At 49.7% G+C, this 17,707-nt stretch overlaps 3 protein-coding genes across 5 annotated transcripts in view; 2 read left to right on the top strand and 1 right to left on the bottom strand.

Moving 5' to 3' along the window:
- Fam104a (family with sequence similarity 104 member A) overlaps positions 1 to 5,651 on the top strand; it is a 20,892-nt gene extending 15,241 nt beyond the window's left edge. For both annotated transcript variants that reach the window (XM_027425782.2, XM_027425781.2), the window contains one exon: positions 3,459 to 5,651. In XM_027425782.2, coding sequence (XP_027281583.1) covers positions 3,459 to 3,695 — 237 coding nt within the window. In that variant the 3' untranslated portion in view covers positions 3,696 to 5,651. The remainder of the gene's footprint in view (positions 1 to 3,458) is intronic.
- Positions 4,588 to 17,707, bottom strand: Cog1 (component of oligomeric golgi complex 1). 2 transcript variants are annotated; one of them, XM_027425767.2, is made up of 14 exons: positions 17,347 to 17,707; positions 15,170 to 15,411; positions 14,849 to 15,030; positions 14,540 to 14,710; positions 11,992 to 12,148; positions 10,831 to 11,041; positions 9,423 to 10,211; positions 8,933 to 9,079; positions 8,557 to 8,718; positions 7,399 to 7,526; positions 6,558 to 6,666; positions 5,907 to 6,016; positions 5,752 to 5,830; positions 4,588 to 4,775 (listed from the first exon to the last, which is right to left on the bottom strand). In XM_027425767.2, exons 1-14 carry the CDS (start codon positions 17,659 to 17,661, stop codon positions 4,638 to 4,640), a joined length of 2,940 nt encoding a protein of 979 aa, XP_027281568.1. In that variant the 5' UTR covers positions 17,662 to 17,707; the 3' UTR covers positions 4,588 to 4,637. The 2 variants fall into 2 exon arrangements, with proteins under 2 accessions (XP_027281568.1, XP_027281569.1); XM_027425768.2 differs by having other exon boundaries at positions 8,563 to 8,718.
- Slc39a11 (solute carrier family 39 member 11) overlaps positions 17,139 to 17,707 on the top strand; it is a 412,078-nt gene continuing 411,509 nt past the window's right edge. Inside the window, exon 1 of the mRNA XM_027425778.2 lies at positions 17,139 to 17,281. The gene's annotated coding sequence lies outside the window, so the exon portion shown is untranslated. The remainder of the gene's footprint in view (positions 17,282 to 17,707) is intronic.

Here is a 17,707-nt window from a genome sequence, read left to right as displayed (position 1 = left end):
TATTCCATTTAGTAATTACTCTCACATTTACTTAGTATATGTTTAGTGTGTGTGTGTGGCCAACTGTGGGAGTTGGTTCTCTCTAGCAGGTAGGAATCATCTCACTGGTGATGTTTTGTTTTTCTAAGACAGGATGACCCATGCTGGCCTGGAATTCATGTGGAACTCAGCCTAGCCTTGAACTTATTTTTTGTGACCCTGCCTCCACCTTCCAAGAGCTGTGATTACAAGCCCAGCTAAAGCTCTTAATTTTTTTCCATCCTGGATCTTTTGGGGATAGTAGATTTGTTTTGGCTAACGATTGTGTGGGGAATTAGGGTTGTTTGTTTATAAATCTGTGGCAAATGAACTTTGAATATATATATCAAGGCTGGCCTTAGATTTCTGATCCTCCTGCCTCTCTATCTTGGGATTATAGGAGTGTGCCATAACATTGCACAGGAGAGTTTTTTCTTTGTAGGTTCATGTAAATTGAGAGCATTGGCGAATGTGGAGATGGAGGTGAAGAGAAACTAGGGCCTGAAAGATTAAAGTATTTTTCTAGAGGCAGTGTAAGTGTGACTGACACTTTAGTTGCAGCACTCAGGAGGCAGAGGCAGGCAGATCTCTGTGAAGCCAGCCTGGTCTATAGTGAGTTCCAAGACAGCCAGAGCTACATAGTGAGACCCTGTCTCAAAAACAAACAAAACAAAACAAAACAGAAACAACCAACCAAAAAACCATAAAATGATCTCCCTCCCTCCCTCCCGAAATAGGAAGCATGTGGTTCTAGGTAGTAAATACACACATACATTCTGGTTCTGCTTATTTTAGTTAGCAAACGTTAATTATACCTAATAATAGGTTTCATTATGGCAATCTCATGCATACATGTAAGGTATTTTATCATATTGACTCCTTTCCCCTTTCTGTTCCCTTCCCATCCAGGACCTCTTCTACTTTCCTGTCTTCATTTATTTTTTGATGTACTGTTTTTGATGACCCGCTGAGTTTCATTGGGGTTGCTTGCAGGATTGTGTGAAGTTATTAAAGGAGCATAGGCTTCTTATAATGGATTCTCCATAGAGAACATGTTAGAACCTTACCCTGCAGCCATTAGTAGATACTGGGGGTGGGGTGTGTGTGTGAAGGTTTGTGAGCCCCTCCACCCACAGCCACCATTGTCTGCAGATAGATCTGGGCATAGGGCCTCATAGGCCATTTTTCTCCACGACAGAATGACAAGCCCATTATGTTTCTTTATTTAGTGTTAGGCTTACACAGAACAGTGAACAACTTGTGGAGGTTGGTTTTCTCTTTATATTATGTGGGTCCTGGCTGCTGAACTCAGGTTATTAGGCATGGTAGTAATCTTTACCCCTGAGCCATCTCACCAGCCTGATCTCGCACAGGTCTTGGCCAGTAAACACTGCTCCTGTGAGATCAAAGCTGCACAGGCATTCCACCTCACTCCAGTCCTTCCTCTGGCTCCTCCATTCTTTCCTTCCCAACCTTTGCTGTTAGGGAAGAAGTGATACAAAGTCCCATGTGTGGCTGAGTGTCCTTGACCACTTACCACTTGCCCGCACCAGACTTACGTAGCACTAATCTGTAGGTAGAGACAGCATGATTGAGATGCAGTTTGATGGTCACATCATGTCCATTTAGCTTCCCTGCTGAGGCCTAGGACCTCCCCAGCCTCCATCATTTGGTTGATGGTACCTGTCAAATCCTTCCCTTGGAGTAGGTCTCAAATACAACCCTGCAGGTTGGTAACGAATTACTGATTCAGTGCCATTGGCAGCAGCATGTACTTCTTATAACACTGAGGGTCCACAGCTGAGTAAGACTCAGTGAGAGCTCCCTCAGCAGTCTGCATAGCATCCTTCAGTGGTGTGAGAGCTGGCCATCAGGGAGGTCAAGGACGAGGCTTCCATCCTTGTAGCTTGATTTCTGTCTGTCCTGTACTCGTTTTTTTTGTTTGCTCTTTGAGAGTCTTAGGGCCCAGATGGTCCAGGCTGGCCTTCATCACCAGAGTTTCCCTCATGGACCAGTGGAGCCACTGTTGGGAGCCTTTCCCATGCTTGCCCAGCATGCACCACTGCATTTCTCCCCCAGCAGTAGCTGTGGACTCTGGTTATCTGTGGATGCATTACCACCATTTTCCCTAGTTGAGCTCAGTAAATATTTACCAAGTGTCTGAGCAATGCTGGTGACGTGTCATATCAGCTGTTTGCATAGCAGGTGGGCATAAGAACAACTGAAGCCCACAAGTGACTCCAGAATTTCTGTTCAGGATAGTGCCCTTCTGGCTGTACCGCACTGCCAACAGTTATGAGGATATAATGACTGCCTGTACCCAAGACCTTGTTTCCACAGGGCACATACTCAGCTGAGCACACTATCGTGTGTTGGCAGCAAGATGGACAGGCTAATTTTTGTGTCCTAAGTGGTTATAGGACATTGTTTTGCATTCAGGTTGTCAGTTACCTATGCTGAGTTTATTCTGTGGACTGGGCATGCCTTTTCTGCCCCTTGTACCAGGAGCTGATGCTCCGCTTGACGCTGAGAACTGAGCACCCGTGGTTACTGGAGTGGTGGAATGAGTGGTTAAAGTGGAGGGGAAGAACTAGGATGGGGGTGAGGGGTGTTCCAGTCAAGGTCCATGCTTGATTTAGACCCAGCACTTCCTACCTGACAGGGCAGTGTGAGCACATGCATTAACAGTTTCCTTGTGACATTTCAGTATATACTTTGGGGGGGGTTGTTCCCCCTCCCCCCTCCTGGCTTATACTGTGTCACCCCACGAGTTCCCTTCCCACTTTTTTTTTTTTTTTTTTTTGGTTTTTTGGAGTCAGGGTTTCTCTGTGCAGCTTTGGAGCCTATCCTGGCACTTGCTCTGGAGACCAGGCTGGCCTCGAACTCACAGAGATCTGCCCGCCTCTGCCTCCCGAGTGCTGGGATTAAAGGCTGCGCCACCAGCGCCCGGCCCCTTCCCACTTTGATGTCTAATGTGTTCTATTACTCTGTCCACCCCACTTCCTTAAAACCTTTTCCCTTGTCATGATCCCTTTCTAGCATGAGCTATGCCTACTGTCCACATAAAGCCTGGGATAGTTTAATACCATGTTTTTGTGACCCAGAGTATCACTCCGAGCACCCTGCCATAGAGCACTGCACATTTGTGTTGATTGTTGCCCTTTTCTTGTTCGTTTTTTTGAGACAGGGTTTCTTTGTGTAGCCCTGGCTGTCCTAGAACTCACTCTGGAGACCAGACTGGCCTCAAACTCAGAGACCCGCCTGCCCCTGCCTCCCGAGTGTTGGGATTAAAGGTGTGCGCTACCATAACCCAGCTCACAGTGGGATTTTCTTTGTAATTACAAAGAAGACTCTTAATAGGGTATCTCATTTGAAGCCTGAATGAAGCCTTTTTGCAGGAAGACTGGCTGATATGACTCTGGCCTTTTCTTTTTCTCCAGTCCTCCAGCAGTGACAGCGGTGGGAGCAGCAGTAGCAGCAGCAGCATCAACAGCCCGGACAGGGCCAGTGGACCAGAGAGCAGCTTGAGCCACATCATCCCTGGATCCTGCCCCAGCACCCCCCAGCCGGTGCCCGAGCAGTCTGCACTGTGCCAAGGCCCTTACTTCCTTATCAATCAGACCCTGAAGGAGGCCCACTTTCACAGCTTACAGCACCGAGGTCGGCCTCTGACATGATGCTCCGGCAGTTTCTTGCCTTCTGTGAAGGGACAGCACTGTGCAGATTGGATATTTCAACTTAATGATTTGTTTTTAAAAGTTGCACACAGAAAAAAAAAATGCCTGTTGGCTTTCAGTCTATATTTGAGTATTGGGTCAGCAGGCAGCTGTTTACCTGGGGTTTTGCTGCACTATTGCGATTTCGGAGGGGCTTGGGAGCAGTTTTTTAGAGGATTCTTTTGAGAGAAGGCATCAAGTCCGTGTCATAGCAGTGTCTGAGGATGCCTCCTGTGACTGATTTCCAATTAGACTTGTACTGTATATAAGAGCCTCTTAAAATGTGGGATCTTCAATTTTTTAACTCAATAAACTAGTAAAGAATATCTAGTTTCCATGAAAAAAAAAACAAAACAAAACATAAGTTTTCTCCCCAAATACACGAAGCTTGACTCAGTCTTGCACTGACGTTAACTGCCATACTACCTCTTAGTATGTAGATGTCCATGGAAAGTGCTCCCTGGAATGGAACAGTTTGAATGCAACAGCCCACTCTGAAGACCGTGAGGCCAAGCACCTGCCCTAGTTGTGATCTGTTACACATTTGTATTTCCAGGGAGAATGTCAACTTCCCTATCTGTTTTCTTCTAGTCTGCACCTCAGAGAACACTGCAGTTCTCTAAGTCAAGAAATACCTAGTAACTGTCTTACAAACTTGCGTATTAACAGCTTAACCGCTAACCCTTGCAGTGCCCATAACCAAGGCAGTAGTCAGTGCTGATGGAGCACGAGCTGCCAGGTAGCTGCAGAGGACTTAACTCATGCTTGACCAGCACCCTGCCCTGCTATGGGGCCACATTCCATCAGAACCAGGAAGACTGGTGGTGTAGGAACACAACAGAGGCACCTCTAGTCAAAACGGTGCACTAGTATTTAATAGAGAGCCGGGACATTGTTTCCATGCTACTTTGTCATACTAGAGAGCCAGGCAAGCTTGAATAAGGAAGGCGCAGGTGAGTCGTCTTCCTCGCCGGCGAGCTGTCTGAACAAGGAGCCAGGATGCGTCTGGTCACCTACTCTGGAGAGTGCCTGGGAGCCAACCTGCCATTAGATGAAGAGGAAGTGCCTTAAGCGTCACCCTCAGCCTCCTGCCTGCTCCCCCTCCACGGCATCCCACTCAGAGGCCACACAGCACAGGCAGCAGCACTGAGGAGCAGGGATGACTAGTAAGAAGGGTCTGAGGGACTTGTTGGACCAGAGCGGGTTACACTTTGATACAGCTACAGTCTGAAGGAGGCCCATGCCAGGAGGAGTGAACATGCGGGCCTTCCATGGCCTGCTCCTCTGGGGGCCGCAGCACGGAAAGGCCAGCTGTGTGATATGGAAACTAGTGTCATGAAGCCCGCAGTTCAGAAAGAAAGTTTTCTTTTAGGACTTTTTCCAGATTTTAAAATCAGATGTTTGCCAAACTTGGATCTTACTGGATTTGCTGGCAGGGAATGTGGGAAAGGATACTTGACTGGAATTCTGTGTAACAGGCAAACAGAACTATAAGAGAAGCTGTCAAGCACACATGTACACAACACAACCCAGAAATACCCAGGAGGGCTCCGGCAGGCTTATGGATGGCGTCCTACCAAAACAAAACATGTATTAATAAAACAATGCTCAAGGAAGCCCGGTTCTTCCTATTTCCCACCCAACTAAAGGCACAGATGAAACCATCCGCAAGACAAAGGGTCTTCTCCCCATGCTGATCCAAGTGCTGAAATGCCAGCCAACAGTCTCTTTACCCTACAAAATGCAAGAAACCATCTCTATCCCATGCTGTGTGTTCTTAACGGTCTGGGTCTGGGTCCCTTTCTGCTTTAAGGCTATTTGCTCGAGCTGATGAAAATCTTTCTTATAAGCTCAAGCTAAGTGAAACCTTGTATTCTGTTGCGCCGCCATTAAAAGCAGCCTTAGTGCATTGCCATATGGTGCCTAATTGTTTATTTCTAAAAGCTGGTGGGGGTTTGGATGCTGAGTGGGGGAGGGGGTTGGAAGAACTTGGAGAGCCTCTTCTCTTGGCACTAACCTGGGCTTGTGTTTCAACGCCTCTGCTGGTTGCCTTTGCCTTTCTCGTGCTTGCCATGCTCAGGGGAAGCAGTCCAAACCTTGAGACAAGAGAGACGGTTTCATCATGGTGAACAAGCAGTCTTGGCCTCCCCCAGAGCCTCAGGAGCTACTCACCTGATCTGGCTGGAGGCTAGTGGCAGGATATTATGGGGTTCCTGGGAGTTGAATGTGCTGCTCCGGGAGGCAAACTGATTCTCTGTACCAGTAACCAATCCAAATAGAACCTACAGTAAGAAAGGGAGGAGGCCCAGTGAATGTTACCCCAAGTTACTTCACTGTCAGCATTTGGGAGCGTGTACCTTTGTTACTTTTTTAGAAGGGCTCCTTAGTCTGCCACGGGTGAGAATCTCCAAGCCCTGTAGTTCTTTTCTAAAACGTACTGTGTGTATGTTTGCGTGTGCACAGCAATGTCCCATGTCCACAGGCACATGTGGAGATAGAGGTCAACTTTGTGGAGTCAGTCTTCTGCCATGTGGGTCCTGGGGACTGGACTTGGTGGCAGGTCAGTGGCCCACACCTTACACACTGGGCCCGGCACCCATGTATTTCTTTTTGTGAGGCTGGTGTAAATCAACTTAACTAACCCCTTACTTCCAGAGTGGCTACTGAAACTTAGGGCATTTTAGCTAATTCTTTTCCAGGAAGTGGCTTATTTGTAGCTCACCCTTGTGCATGAAGGACTGGAGCAGGCTTCCTGTGTGATGTGAACTAAAGGCACTCCATCTCATCTCTAGTCACACTGAGCATGGTTGTGACCCAACTTACAGAAGTCCGCTGTACCAGGCGGTTAAGGTTGCTGCTGAGATGTGGTGTGAAAACATCCAGGTCGAAAGGGTCAATGAGGGCCTCCAGCCTCTCGGTCACTTTCTCAATTCTGAGAAGAGTTAGAAACATTATTCTCCATATACTTCAGGACAGAAAACAACCTGGCAGTATTTTACTACAATAGGAACCCCAGAGTGGGCACTGCCCAGCGGAGTTGCTTAACGTCCATAGGACTGACAGTCCTAGGCCTGACATGATGCTTAAGCCCAGTGTCTTCCTTACCAAACAGGTTCTTCCTGCTGCACCTGGCTGTGGAATTTACTCAGCAGGTATAATTTAACCCACCTGTTACAAGTGACTCACTGTTTAAGAAAGCCTGCAGTATATGGCAGGCTTTTTTGGGGGACGTCTCTGGAAAGGGGCCTCATCTTAGGCTGTTGCCATACGCCAGCATACAGACGGTGCTGGACCACAGCTGCCCAAGTGCTCAGTTCATAGACACCCCCACCCTACCCTCCAAGACAGGGTTTCTCTCTGTGTAGCCCTGGCTGTCTTGGAACTCACTCTGTAGACCAGGCTGGCCTTGAACTCAGAGATCCGCCTGCCTCTAGCTTCCAAGTGCTGGGATTAAAGGACACCATGCACAGTGCACGATGTAGTTTATTGCTGGCCGAGATTCAGATCTAAATCCTGGACTTGAAGTATGGTTCCTACCGAATGCTGCGCTCTCCCACCACTGTAAAATGGGGAGATCCCAGGAGGAACCCTTCTAAGTGTACTGTCCATTAACTGAATCAGGCAGGAAGAGGCTGCCTTGGAGGTGCCCAGTAGGAATAGTCACCTGGAGTCTGGCTTGCTCCGGCCACTCTTCACCTCCTCCCCCTTGCTGGTCAGAACGATGTTGAGGTAGCGAAGGTCATAGAGGAGCTGCAGGGCTCGGTTCTGGGTCATTGGAAACGTCCCTTCTTTCTGCAAGTGAAGGCTGGCTGGTGAAGGGGGGAGTCCTTACATGGTTCCAAGAACGGTTGCAGGTTCTGCTTCTATTACAGCTTGACACAGTTTCAGAAGGTGCTGTTGACACCCTCAGGGCCAGGTTATTCTCTAAGTCTTCAATATAGAACCCTGGTCTTAAAAAATCTCCGAGACTTGGTTGGGGAGATGGCTCAGAGGTTAAGAGCCCTGGCTGCTCTTCCAGAGGTCCTGAGTTTAACTTCCAGCCACTACGTGGTGGCTTACAACCATCTATAATGAGGTCTGGTGCCCTCTTCTGGCATGTAAGCATGCATGCAGACAGAACACTATACATAATAAATCTTAAAAAAAAAAAAAAAAAAATCTCAAGGGACTCAGCCCTTTAAAACAGGCTCTGGGCTGAAGGTGGCCATCACAGAGGAGCAAGGCTCTTGCTTGGAGACGTATGTGAGCAACGAGGCCCAGGCTTGAAGACCACTGAATTCTCACCCATGTCAGAATGCCCCCTCCTTTAAATGTTCCAGTGAACTAGGACAAGTCAAGGGTCAAAGGCACAGCTACAGTGGCAGCTGAGAGGCTAGGGCCTCCTCCCATCTTAGAGAACCTCTCAATGCACAGCTTCGGCCAGCCCGCATCTCACCTGGCAGCCAGCATGGAAGGACTATATCGCATGACTAACTCACTCGAAGCCCAGCGGCTCATCTACTGCTTACGTTTGATCCTGAGTAGGTCAAAGGGTTAACAGCTTGACCAGAGCCTGCGTGAGCAAATGATGGCACCGGTGCCAAAGCTCGGCTGTTTTAACTGTGGAGGTTTTGCCCTGTTTACCAGTCCTGACCTTTGGGAGGACCAGTTTGAACCTGAGATAGGATTAACCTGCAGGGCCGAATGCTTCTCCTAACACAATGGAGCCTATTTATAGAACTGGGGCCTGGGTTGGCAATGATACCATTCTGTGCCCTTCATACAAACTGCCCAAATCCAAGAAAAAAGGTCTGTTTGTTTGGGAACACATTTGGATACCCACCTTTACCTGTTGCTCCTCTGTGAGTTGCTCATAGGCAGCTATGACTTGGCCCATACAGTTCTTCAGCATCTCTTGCAGGGTCACCTTTGGCAAGGCGTGGCCTCCAACACGATTAACTTCCTGGCATAAACTGAACAGGAAGGACTGTACATACCAGGACGGCTGACAGATCAGAAGAACACATTGCTAAGTGCACTCAGCAAGCCACACGTAGCCCTCACATAGACCCTGACCTCCAGTGAAGCATCTCCCACAGAGCACTCAGCAGTCCCTCAGAAGGTACGTGGGGAAATGGCTTTCCAAAACCATCCCGCTTCCCCAGGGCAGTTCGTTCCCTTTTGCAGCCCAAGTCCCTGTGACAGTGGGACCAACTCACTTGAGTAGGAAGGCGGATCTTAGACGTGACACTGCTGCCAGACTCTGTCTCCTCTTGAATTTCTAGTTCATCCCAGTTGGTGGCAGTGGCCAGGATTGAGCCAGCGTCACTTAAAAGCAATGGCTGAGTGAATCCACAAATGAGAAACTGGTGGTGAAAAGAGAATAGCCACATTAGTTCCTCAGGCCCTTGCAGAATTGGGATAAAATGACCAGTGTGTGGATGGTAAGCAGCCAGACACACTCTCCTGCCAAGTTAACAACTCAGCAGGAGAATGCAGTTGCTAGCCACCTTAGTAATGCCAGGTGTCACCTGGGTGGAGACCCACAGGGGCTGTGGTATTGACACGAAAGCAGGAAGCAGGGTTCCCCTGTCCAGGTTGGTAAGAGAAACATGCTATAAAGTCTAGGCTGAGGAACAGACGTTTACACCTGAGCTGTATGGCACAGGTTACTGTAGCTATGAATCAGCATTACTCCCTGTCACTCACTTTCACAAGCGCTGAGCTCCAGACCCGGTAGGCCATGACGCTCTGTTGGAGCAGGACTTCCTTCACTTCCTGCCACTGGGCCTGCGCAGGGAGCACCTCCTGAGCTTTCCCTTTGCCCTGCTTCTTGAGAGTCCTGGCCTCTCTCGCTGGTTTTTCAGAGCCCCCACACTTTCCCACAATACACTGCTTCAGGTGAGGGCACAATTCTCCCAGGGACTGGCAGAGTCTGGCCATGAAGAGGACTGCGTGCAGCTTGGTGCCATGAAGGACATCCTTCTGGTCTCGGGTGACTTCTTCAATGGTCTGCAGCTCTGCCTGGATGCAGCCCACCACATACTTGATACAGGCCACGGACTGAGTCCGAAGCATGTCCTGCACAGTCCCAGCATCCGAGTATCTGTCGAAGGCAGAGTTCTTAGCCTGGTGCATGGGGGAGGGGTCCTTGGGTAGTGGTGTGTCGCTGGATGGAAGGTAGGCCAGGAGGTCATCCAGTTTGACCTTCAGCTTAGAGTCCAGGGCAGAACAGAAGCTCTGTACACAGGGACTGACTGCTTGGGCTTTCATGGAGAGACCACTGTTGGCAAACTGAGCCCGGTTAGCCACGCTGACCCAGGCAGCATCAGGAGGCAGATCGCTGGGACTCTCGGACCAGAGGAAGAGAGACATGTTCTGCTCAAAGTGGACATGCTTATTTGATGTGGAGTTGCTGGCCTCCAGTTCCTGCAGAGCTGAGACCAAAAGCTCTTTGGAGCTGCTGGAGATGGACTCAAAGCCTTCTCTGGTCAGTGTCTAGAGAAGGAAGGAGAGCAGAGTTTTAGTCAGAGTTTAGGAATGAGCTGAAATTGCAGTTTATGCCAGCATCCAGAACACACTCTACCACACTCACAGTGAATGTTAAGAGCCTGACTGTGAAATGCCACACAGGCTGAGGGGTTAACAGCTTGGTCTCCTTTGGTGGCACTTTGGAAGGTTGTAGCAACTCTAGGAGTGGGCTTAATGAGAGCAAGGGCACTGGGTGTGTGTTCTCCGGGTTTGTACTTCTGTTCCTTCCACCCACATCTGCTTCCTGTTGGCCATGAGGTAAACCGGCACTACCACATGCTCGGGTCATGTGTTCTGCCTCACCATGGGTCCAAACTAGCCAACTGACCATGCACTGAACTGTCCAAACTCTGAGCTAAAATACATGCTCCTCAAGTTATTTCTGTCAGGTCACAAGGACGAAGAAAAGGACTGCTACTGCCAACACGGTGTGACAGAGGACAAAGAGCATCACTGAGGGGCACCGACAATGACTGGCTTTCTCTCTTAGCTTTTAGAAAATGTAGGCGTGGTAAGAAATGGGGAAAGAAAACACTCAGTAGACAAGGGCTTGGGTGTCAGGTGGTCCCAGAGATGCTCAGCGCACCTGTAACCGATCCAGGAAGAGCTGCTGCATCAGGTCCTCCCAGAACAAGAGCGGCTTCTCCAGAAGCCGCCGGCACACCACCTCCCAGCCGTGGCTGGCAGACTCGTTGGTAAGTAAGTCCCATATGGCATCTCTGATCCCAGCCAGACCTTTCATGCTCTTCACGTACATGAGCAGGTTGGTGATCCCATTTTTAATGTCTTCATTGCACCTGTAACAAGACCACTCCCGTGGGCTCTACTGGATCCCGACTTTGGTATTTTTTTGTTTGTTTTTTAAAGAGAAGGTTCACAATGCACTCCTGGCTGGCCTGGGACTTGCTGTGTAGATCAGGCTGGACAGAGATCTGTCTGCCTTTACTTCCTGTGTGCTGGGATTAAAGGTGTGCACTAGCATACCTGGCCTTGATCTGTGGTTTTCACATCATTAGAATTCATTTGAAGCCTCTGACCAGATCGTATCAGCGCCTTTCTAACCAGATTAAGCTGGGATTCTGTAGCTCTCTTAGTAGGCCAACTTTTATCTAGAGCCCCATGGCAGGGCTGCAGAATCAACACATTAAACAAATGCTCAGGGTATTCAGAACTCAAACATAAGTAGAAAAGCCTCTACTTACTGTTTTGGAAAGATAAATTATTTTAAAGATTATTACTATTATTTTAGGTTTTTTGAGACAGGGTTTCTCTGTGTAGCCCTGGCTGTCCTGGAACTCACTATATAGACCAGGCTGGTCTCAAACTTAGAGATCTGCCTGCTTCTGCCTCCCAACTGCTGGGAATAAGGGTGTGCACACAATCACTGCCTGGCTTGTAGAGTGTGTGTGTAGGCAGGTGGATATACCTGAGTAGAGGTGCCCTCAGGGGTCAGAGGATATAGAGTGGATGTGAGCTGCCTGATAGGGGTTCTGGGAACTAAACCCAAGTCTTGTGGAAGAACAGTAAGTGCTCTTATCTGCCGAGATATCTCTCAAACCCATGAAAAAACAGCTGATTCTCCCCCCATAGGTACTAAGAGGGGACAAAGGGAGCAGTGTGTCCTGAGTGGGTGGCTGACATGTGGCACATCACCCAGATGACTGAGTCTCAGCTCATGCCTCACAAGTGCAGCCACATCGAAGGCTGCACGCAGGTCAAGCCTCAGGGATACTTTCCGATTGCTTACATGTCGATCCATTTCTGCAGTGTGTCTTTCAGGTACTCCTGGCTGATAGGATGTGCGAGAGTTCGTAGCTCTGGCTGGAACTCCATAATGGAGGCTGGCAGGTGTCTGAACCAGCTGCACAGCCTCATCTCCCCCTGCAGGACACCGATGCCCTTTCCTGGAGAAAAGCCAAGTGAGAAGAATACAGGCTGTGCTTTGAGCAGCATACTAAGAATTCAAAAACTATAAGGGAACTTCCAGAATCCTAGCCTGCTCCCCTCATGGGTCAATCTGGATAAAAGGTTAGATAAACGAACTACAGGGAATGCCAGGCCCTCATTATTTGGGAAAATATTTGGGTACCTCTGGAAAAACATTGTGTGTGGCAGCTTCCCCACACTTGGCCATTCTGCTGGTAGAGAAGAATAGTACGGCTTGGAGGAGAAAAAGGAGGGCAAAAAGGGAAGGAAAGAATCTATGCAGCCTCTCTCTCTCTCTCTCTCTCTCTCTCTCTGGAGAAAAAGGAGGGCAAAAAGGGAAGGTAAGAATCTATGCAGCCCCTCTCTCTCTCTCTCTCGTGTGTGTGTGTGTGTGTGTGTGTGTGTGTGTGTGTGTGTGTGTGTGTGTGTGTGTGTGTGTGTGTGTGGTGGATCTTGCCATGTCATTTAGGCTGGTCTCCAACCCTGAGCCCCATTGGTCCTTGTGCTTCAGACTTCTGAGTAGTTAGTACTCCAGGTGCACCCACTATACTCACAGGTGCTTGACATTCTAACAACAGAGCTTAAGCTGTCAAAAGTGCAAACTATTCATTTCCCTTTCCTCAGCATCCTAGGTCCCTTGAAGATCCAAGGGAACAACCATTGGCACTCTGTCCTGGTCATCCTACAAGCCTGCTCCTTGGGCAGTACCCTTCACAGTACTCTGTAGGAGGCCACTCAGCAGCCTGATCTGCAAAGTGAGTCCCAACAGCCATGGCTGTGCAGAGAAATTCTGTCTCGGCCCCCCCTTCCCCCCCAAACACCCAACACACACAAAAGCCACTCAGTTTGAAACAGAAGGCCCTTGCAAGGTAACTTTGTATGTCTGTTTCCTATGCCATGGCAGGTCAGTCAGTGCTCACCTTTCATGAGAGGGATAAATGATTACACGCCGGCTTGGAGGGGGAGGGAGGGTGTCGTGTTTGTGTGTGTGTGTGTGTGTGTGTGTGTGTGTGTGTGTGTGTGTGTGTGGTGTGTGTGTGTAAGCATAAGAAAGGTGATGTTGCTCAGAGATGAACCTGACATTTCACTTTGTCCTGGAAATGAGCCCCTGCTAGTAACTCTCCTGAACTCCCTTCCTTTCCACCTTTGGCTGCCTCCGTAGTTCCCTGTGCTGACAGTTCCACCTGATCCACAGTCTGTCAGCCATCCTTGTGGCTGCAAACGCTGCCATCTGCAGTATACTGCAGGTGTGTCTCTGGGGACACCTGCTGGCTCCCTGGTTCCATTTCAGGGTCTCAGTGTTGTCCAGTGTCTCCTCTGCAAATGTAAACTCATCACTAGTCCAAAACCAGTTCCTCTTCCGGTTGACATGGACACCTCCCTTCCCATGTGCTTCCTGGCTTCATCCCCAGTCCTCTCAACAGAGATGGACTGTCCACTTAGCCCCACCCACCATATGGCTCCCTCCTAACCCAAGTCCCTATTCTGTGTCTGACCTCGGACCATGGTGACAGCTTCCTGTTAGCTCTCGGTATTACTCTGCCCTGCAGGACTCCACTGCCACATAAAAACATTTAAATCTAGCTGGGGAAATGCTACCTACAAAAGCATGGGACGCATGGGGACAAATGGCAGAAGGAGCATCCCAAGCCTGCAAGGTTACACAGAAGGATACCCTGCTCTCTGGATAAAGTCCACCCTCCCATGTCTGGCCCACAGAGCTGCACATTACCCGGGCCCTAGCCATGCCTCAGACGTCTTCTCACCTGATCCTTCCCTCACTCTAGAAACTTCTTCTGGTGGCGTTTCCCAGCTCTTGGAAGGCACCAGCGTGCTCACCTCAGGACTCGGAGCCCCCTCTCCCTTTCACCTAGGGCACTCTCTTCCCTTCTTCACTAACTTCAACCTTCAGCTTTCAGGGTTTTCCCTTAGTTTTTCAAGACAGGGTTTCTTCCTGTAGCCCTGGTTATCCTGAAACTCACACTTAGACCAGGCTGGCCTTGAACTCAGAGAGATCCACCTGCCTCTGCCTCCTGAGTGCTGGGAGTAATAGGCGTGCGCCACCACTGCCTGGTTTCAGCTTTCAGTTTAACCTCCATTCCCCAGGGTAGTCCTCTTTGGCCTAGGGAAGATCCATCCAGTGTTGCTAGGCAACTGGTACCTTGTATTTACAGCAATGATACGACTGACATCAAACACCAGCCTGCACCTCTGAGGATTCAGCCTCTGCTTTTACAACCAAAGTGTGACATTCACAGACCAGGAGTCAGAATCTTCCCAGTTCACCGATTTATTCCCAGAGCCTGGTCCAGCAGCTGGGACATGGAACAGATCAGTTGAATAAATGAAGGAATAGGTTCTGAGCTTACCCGTGGGATGCTGGCTTGTGATTGTCTCCAGGGTAGAGAAGAGCAAGCCACAGGGCAGGGATGGGTCTGGCAGCACGCCTTCTGGTAGAGTGTAGAAAAGGGCATGGGCTTGGTTCAGGGTGGTAGCCAGCAGTTCCACCAAAGAGCAAATCTGGGCCTTGATGCCAGCACCTGCAGGAAGAAGCCACCCTCATTTCAACAATTTCCTTTAGCAAGGCGGGACACAGAACACGGACGCCTCAGGCTCTCTTAACACATGCTGCTCCATCCCCTGTTAAAGAATGACATTTTGGAGAAAAGCACACCCACCGTGATGGGGCTGGTTCAGAAGTTTCTGAATAGTCGCCTTTCTGGCCATCAGGAAGTCTGTGAGGGCTTGTCGGGGAGAACTCTCCTCCAAGAGCATTATAGAGCAGAGGGCCTCGGCCACAGCCTGGTCCGACACATTCTGGCATTTGAGCAGCATCTTGCTTTCGTGCAAAATAGTTGACCTAGAAAGACTCGCAAAGATCAACAAGGAATGGCTACCATTTGGGGTGAAGTACCTCAGTGTATCAGGAAAGGAGACAGGCTAGGGAGGGGTTAAGTGAGGTCCAGACAGCATTAGGGAGCCTGTGCTCACTCACTCACCGGAAGTGGCTGGCTGCTGCCACCTGCCGGATGAGTATGGGAAATCTCGAGAGGATGGGACTATATCTGGAGCTAGAGGAGTCCAGCTGGAGCAGGCTGTGCAGATGGCAGCAGAGCAGGTAGAGTTGTGTGGCCTGGAGATGCTGAGAGGTTTCCATGGAGCTCCAGATCTTCTCAGGGATTTCTAACAGCAGCTTTATCTGGGCAGCCATGCTGTAGAATTTCTCGGATGGTGGCTGTGGCTGAAGGGCAGAAGAAAGGAGAGCAAAAAAAAAAAAAAAAAAAAAAAAAAACATGGCTCCATTAATACAGGAGACGTCAGGGGATATTTTAAGATTTGAAACTTTGCCAGGCGTGGTAATGCACACTTTTAATCTCAGCACTCAGGAGACAGAGACAGAGTGAACTCTGTGAGTTCAAAGCCAGCCTGGTCAACACAGCCAGTTCTAGGACAGCCAGGGTTAAATACTGAAACCCTGTCCTAAAAACAAAAACAAAGCTGAAGTTTTATTAAGCTAGACTTAGTACCACTGAGCCAGTGGGGCACCGAGGTCCAACGCAGGCCAATATTTCACCATCTGGTTATTGGCGGCAGGAGCCTTTTATACAGGCTTCTCCTTTTTCTGATGTGCAGCCTTCCTACTTTCTCTCCTGCCTCTTTGAGGGCACCAAAGACCACTGTGCCCACTGTCCTTTGCCACCCCTGCACCAAATCTTCATCTGGCCCCTGCTTCAGGCTTCTCTTTTCAGTTTGCCCTGTTACCTCACGATTCTCTGTCTTCATTGGTGCCGTGTATGTGTCTGACTGTGTGTGTGTGTGTGTGTGTGAGTGTGTGTGTGTGAGTGTGTGGTGTGTGTATGTGTGTGTGTGTATGTGTGTGTGAGTGTGTGAGTGTGTGTGTGAGTGTGTGTGTGAATTAACTTTGGCTCTTTTGTGCTCCTCCCCAGCTTCCATCTGAGGTAAGCAGGTTCACACACATCAAATGGTACAGTTGGACCTTGGACTTCCTAGGACCCAATACTGTGGGAAAATGACTTTTTGTTCTTTATGAATTACCCAGTGTCAAATAATTTGTTATAGAAGCATAGTTGGTCAGAGACATCAATGTTCCAAATCTCAGTTGTCCTTATTGAGGCAGACCCACACCTAAAGCATTTCCTCCAGAACTACTATGTTAAACGGACACAATTATTTTGGTGATTAATCACTTTTATGCTAAAATATTTTCTACTGCTACTCTAAATTATTTACATTTTAAAAAATTCAACTTCTCATGGGTTTATTTTCCTTGATTAGAATGCAAGCTTCTGAGAAGGAAGGCTTGTTTGTGATTTGAATGGAGAAGGCATTTTCGGGATTGCCCCAGAAATGCATCAGCCGTAACTCTGAAAATCAATATGTTTTTTAAGAACTAGGCTTATATAGTTGAAGTTAGCCAGCTTAGGGAGTGATAAGGGCCAATGTATTTCCAACCTTTTATGCACATTTTCATCATGCTACCAGTTTTCTGGCATGGATTTTCCTGAAAACCAAGTAGCATGAGAAAGCTAGCTCCAAGTGAGAGTTAGATTGTGCTTTTGTTGTTTCTTCTCCTGTTTCAGTAAGTTCTCCCAGGTTAGAAATATGTCCTCTGTTGACGCCTGGGCCAATGGCCAAGGCTAGGATGCGATTCCCACCCCATCGTTCCGCATCGGGTCTTTAATGTTTCAGGGAGTGGAAGACAGGACGACCTGAATTTTCTAGACCAGGCTTCGTTGCCTAAAATGAAATTGTTCACCTATTAAAAGAGGAAGGGCCTGACGGCTGCGGTTGCCCTCCCCCAATTCTCCAGGCAAGGTGGGCCGAGGAATGAATGAGTTGAGGGTGTGAGCAAAACGGGAGCCTTCTGTTCCCTGACTGTCGAGAGACCCCTGGCGTTTTCAGTTAAAAGGGAAGGGGAGCGCCGGGAACCCGAGGGAGGCGAGGGAATCGTCCGGAAGTCCGGGAAGGCTCCTGGAGCAAGAGGCGGCTGACTTTTCGGGAGCGGACCAGCGTCCTGAGCAAGGCCGGCCGGTTGACGGCGCCTCCCGGGAGCACGGACCAGCGTGAGGGGCGGGCTCCTCCGGCGGAAGGTGAGGGGTGGGGTCCGCCGGGCGGCAGGGCGCCGGGACGTGGCGGGTTCGGGTCCCGGACTGACCTGCGGGGCCCGCGGGAGCCGGGGCGCGGCGGAGCCGGCCTGGCGGAGGCGAGCGCAGTACTGATCGGTGGCCCGCACGGCGTCCACCAGCCCCTCGGCGCAGCGGCGCATCTGGCCGATGGTGTCGGCCGCCTCGATCAGGTCGCGGTAGCGCTCGCCCACCATCTGCCGCAGCTCCTCCTTCTTGTGCTCGATCTCGGCTCGAACCTGGCGCTCCAGCCCGCGGATTTCCTCCGCTCCATGAGTCTCGAAGAGCGCGTTGGGATCGCGCAGATCCAGCCGCTTCAGAGCCGGGGAGGCGGTCACGGCCGCCATGGTGCTGAGCCAGTGGCCAGCCGGCCGCTTCCGCCTGCCGGCCCCG

The sequence above is a fragment of the Cricetulus griseus genome, chromosome 7, assembly GCF_003668045.3.
Source record: "Cricetulus griseus strain 17A/GY chromosome 7, alternate assembly CriGri-PICRH-1.0, whole genome shotgun sequence".
Taxonomy (NCBI): domain Eukaryota; kingdom Metazoa; phylum Chordata; class Mammalia; order Rodentia; family Cricetidae; genus Cricetulus; species Cricetulus griseus.
This window is presented reverse-complemented; position numbering and strand designations above follow the sequence as displayed.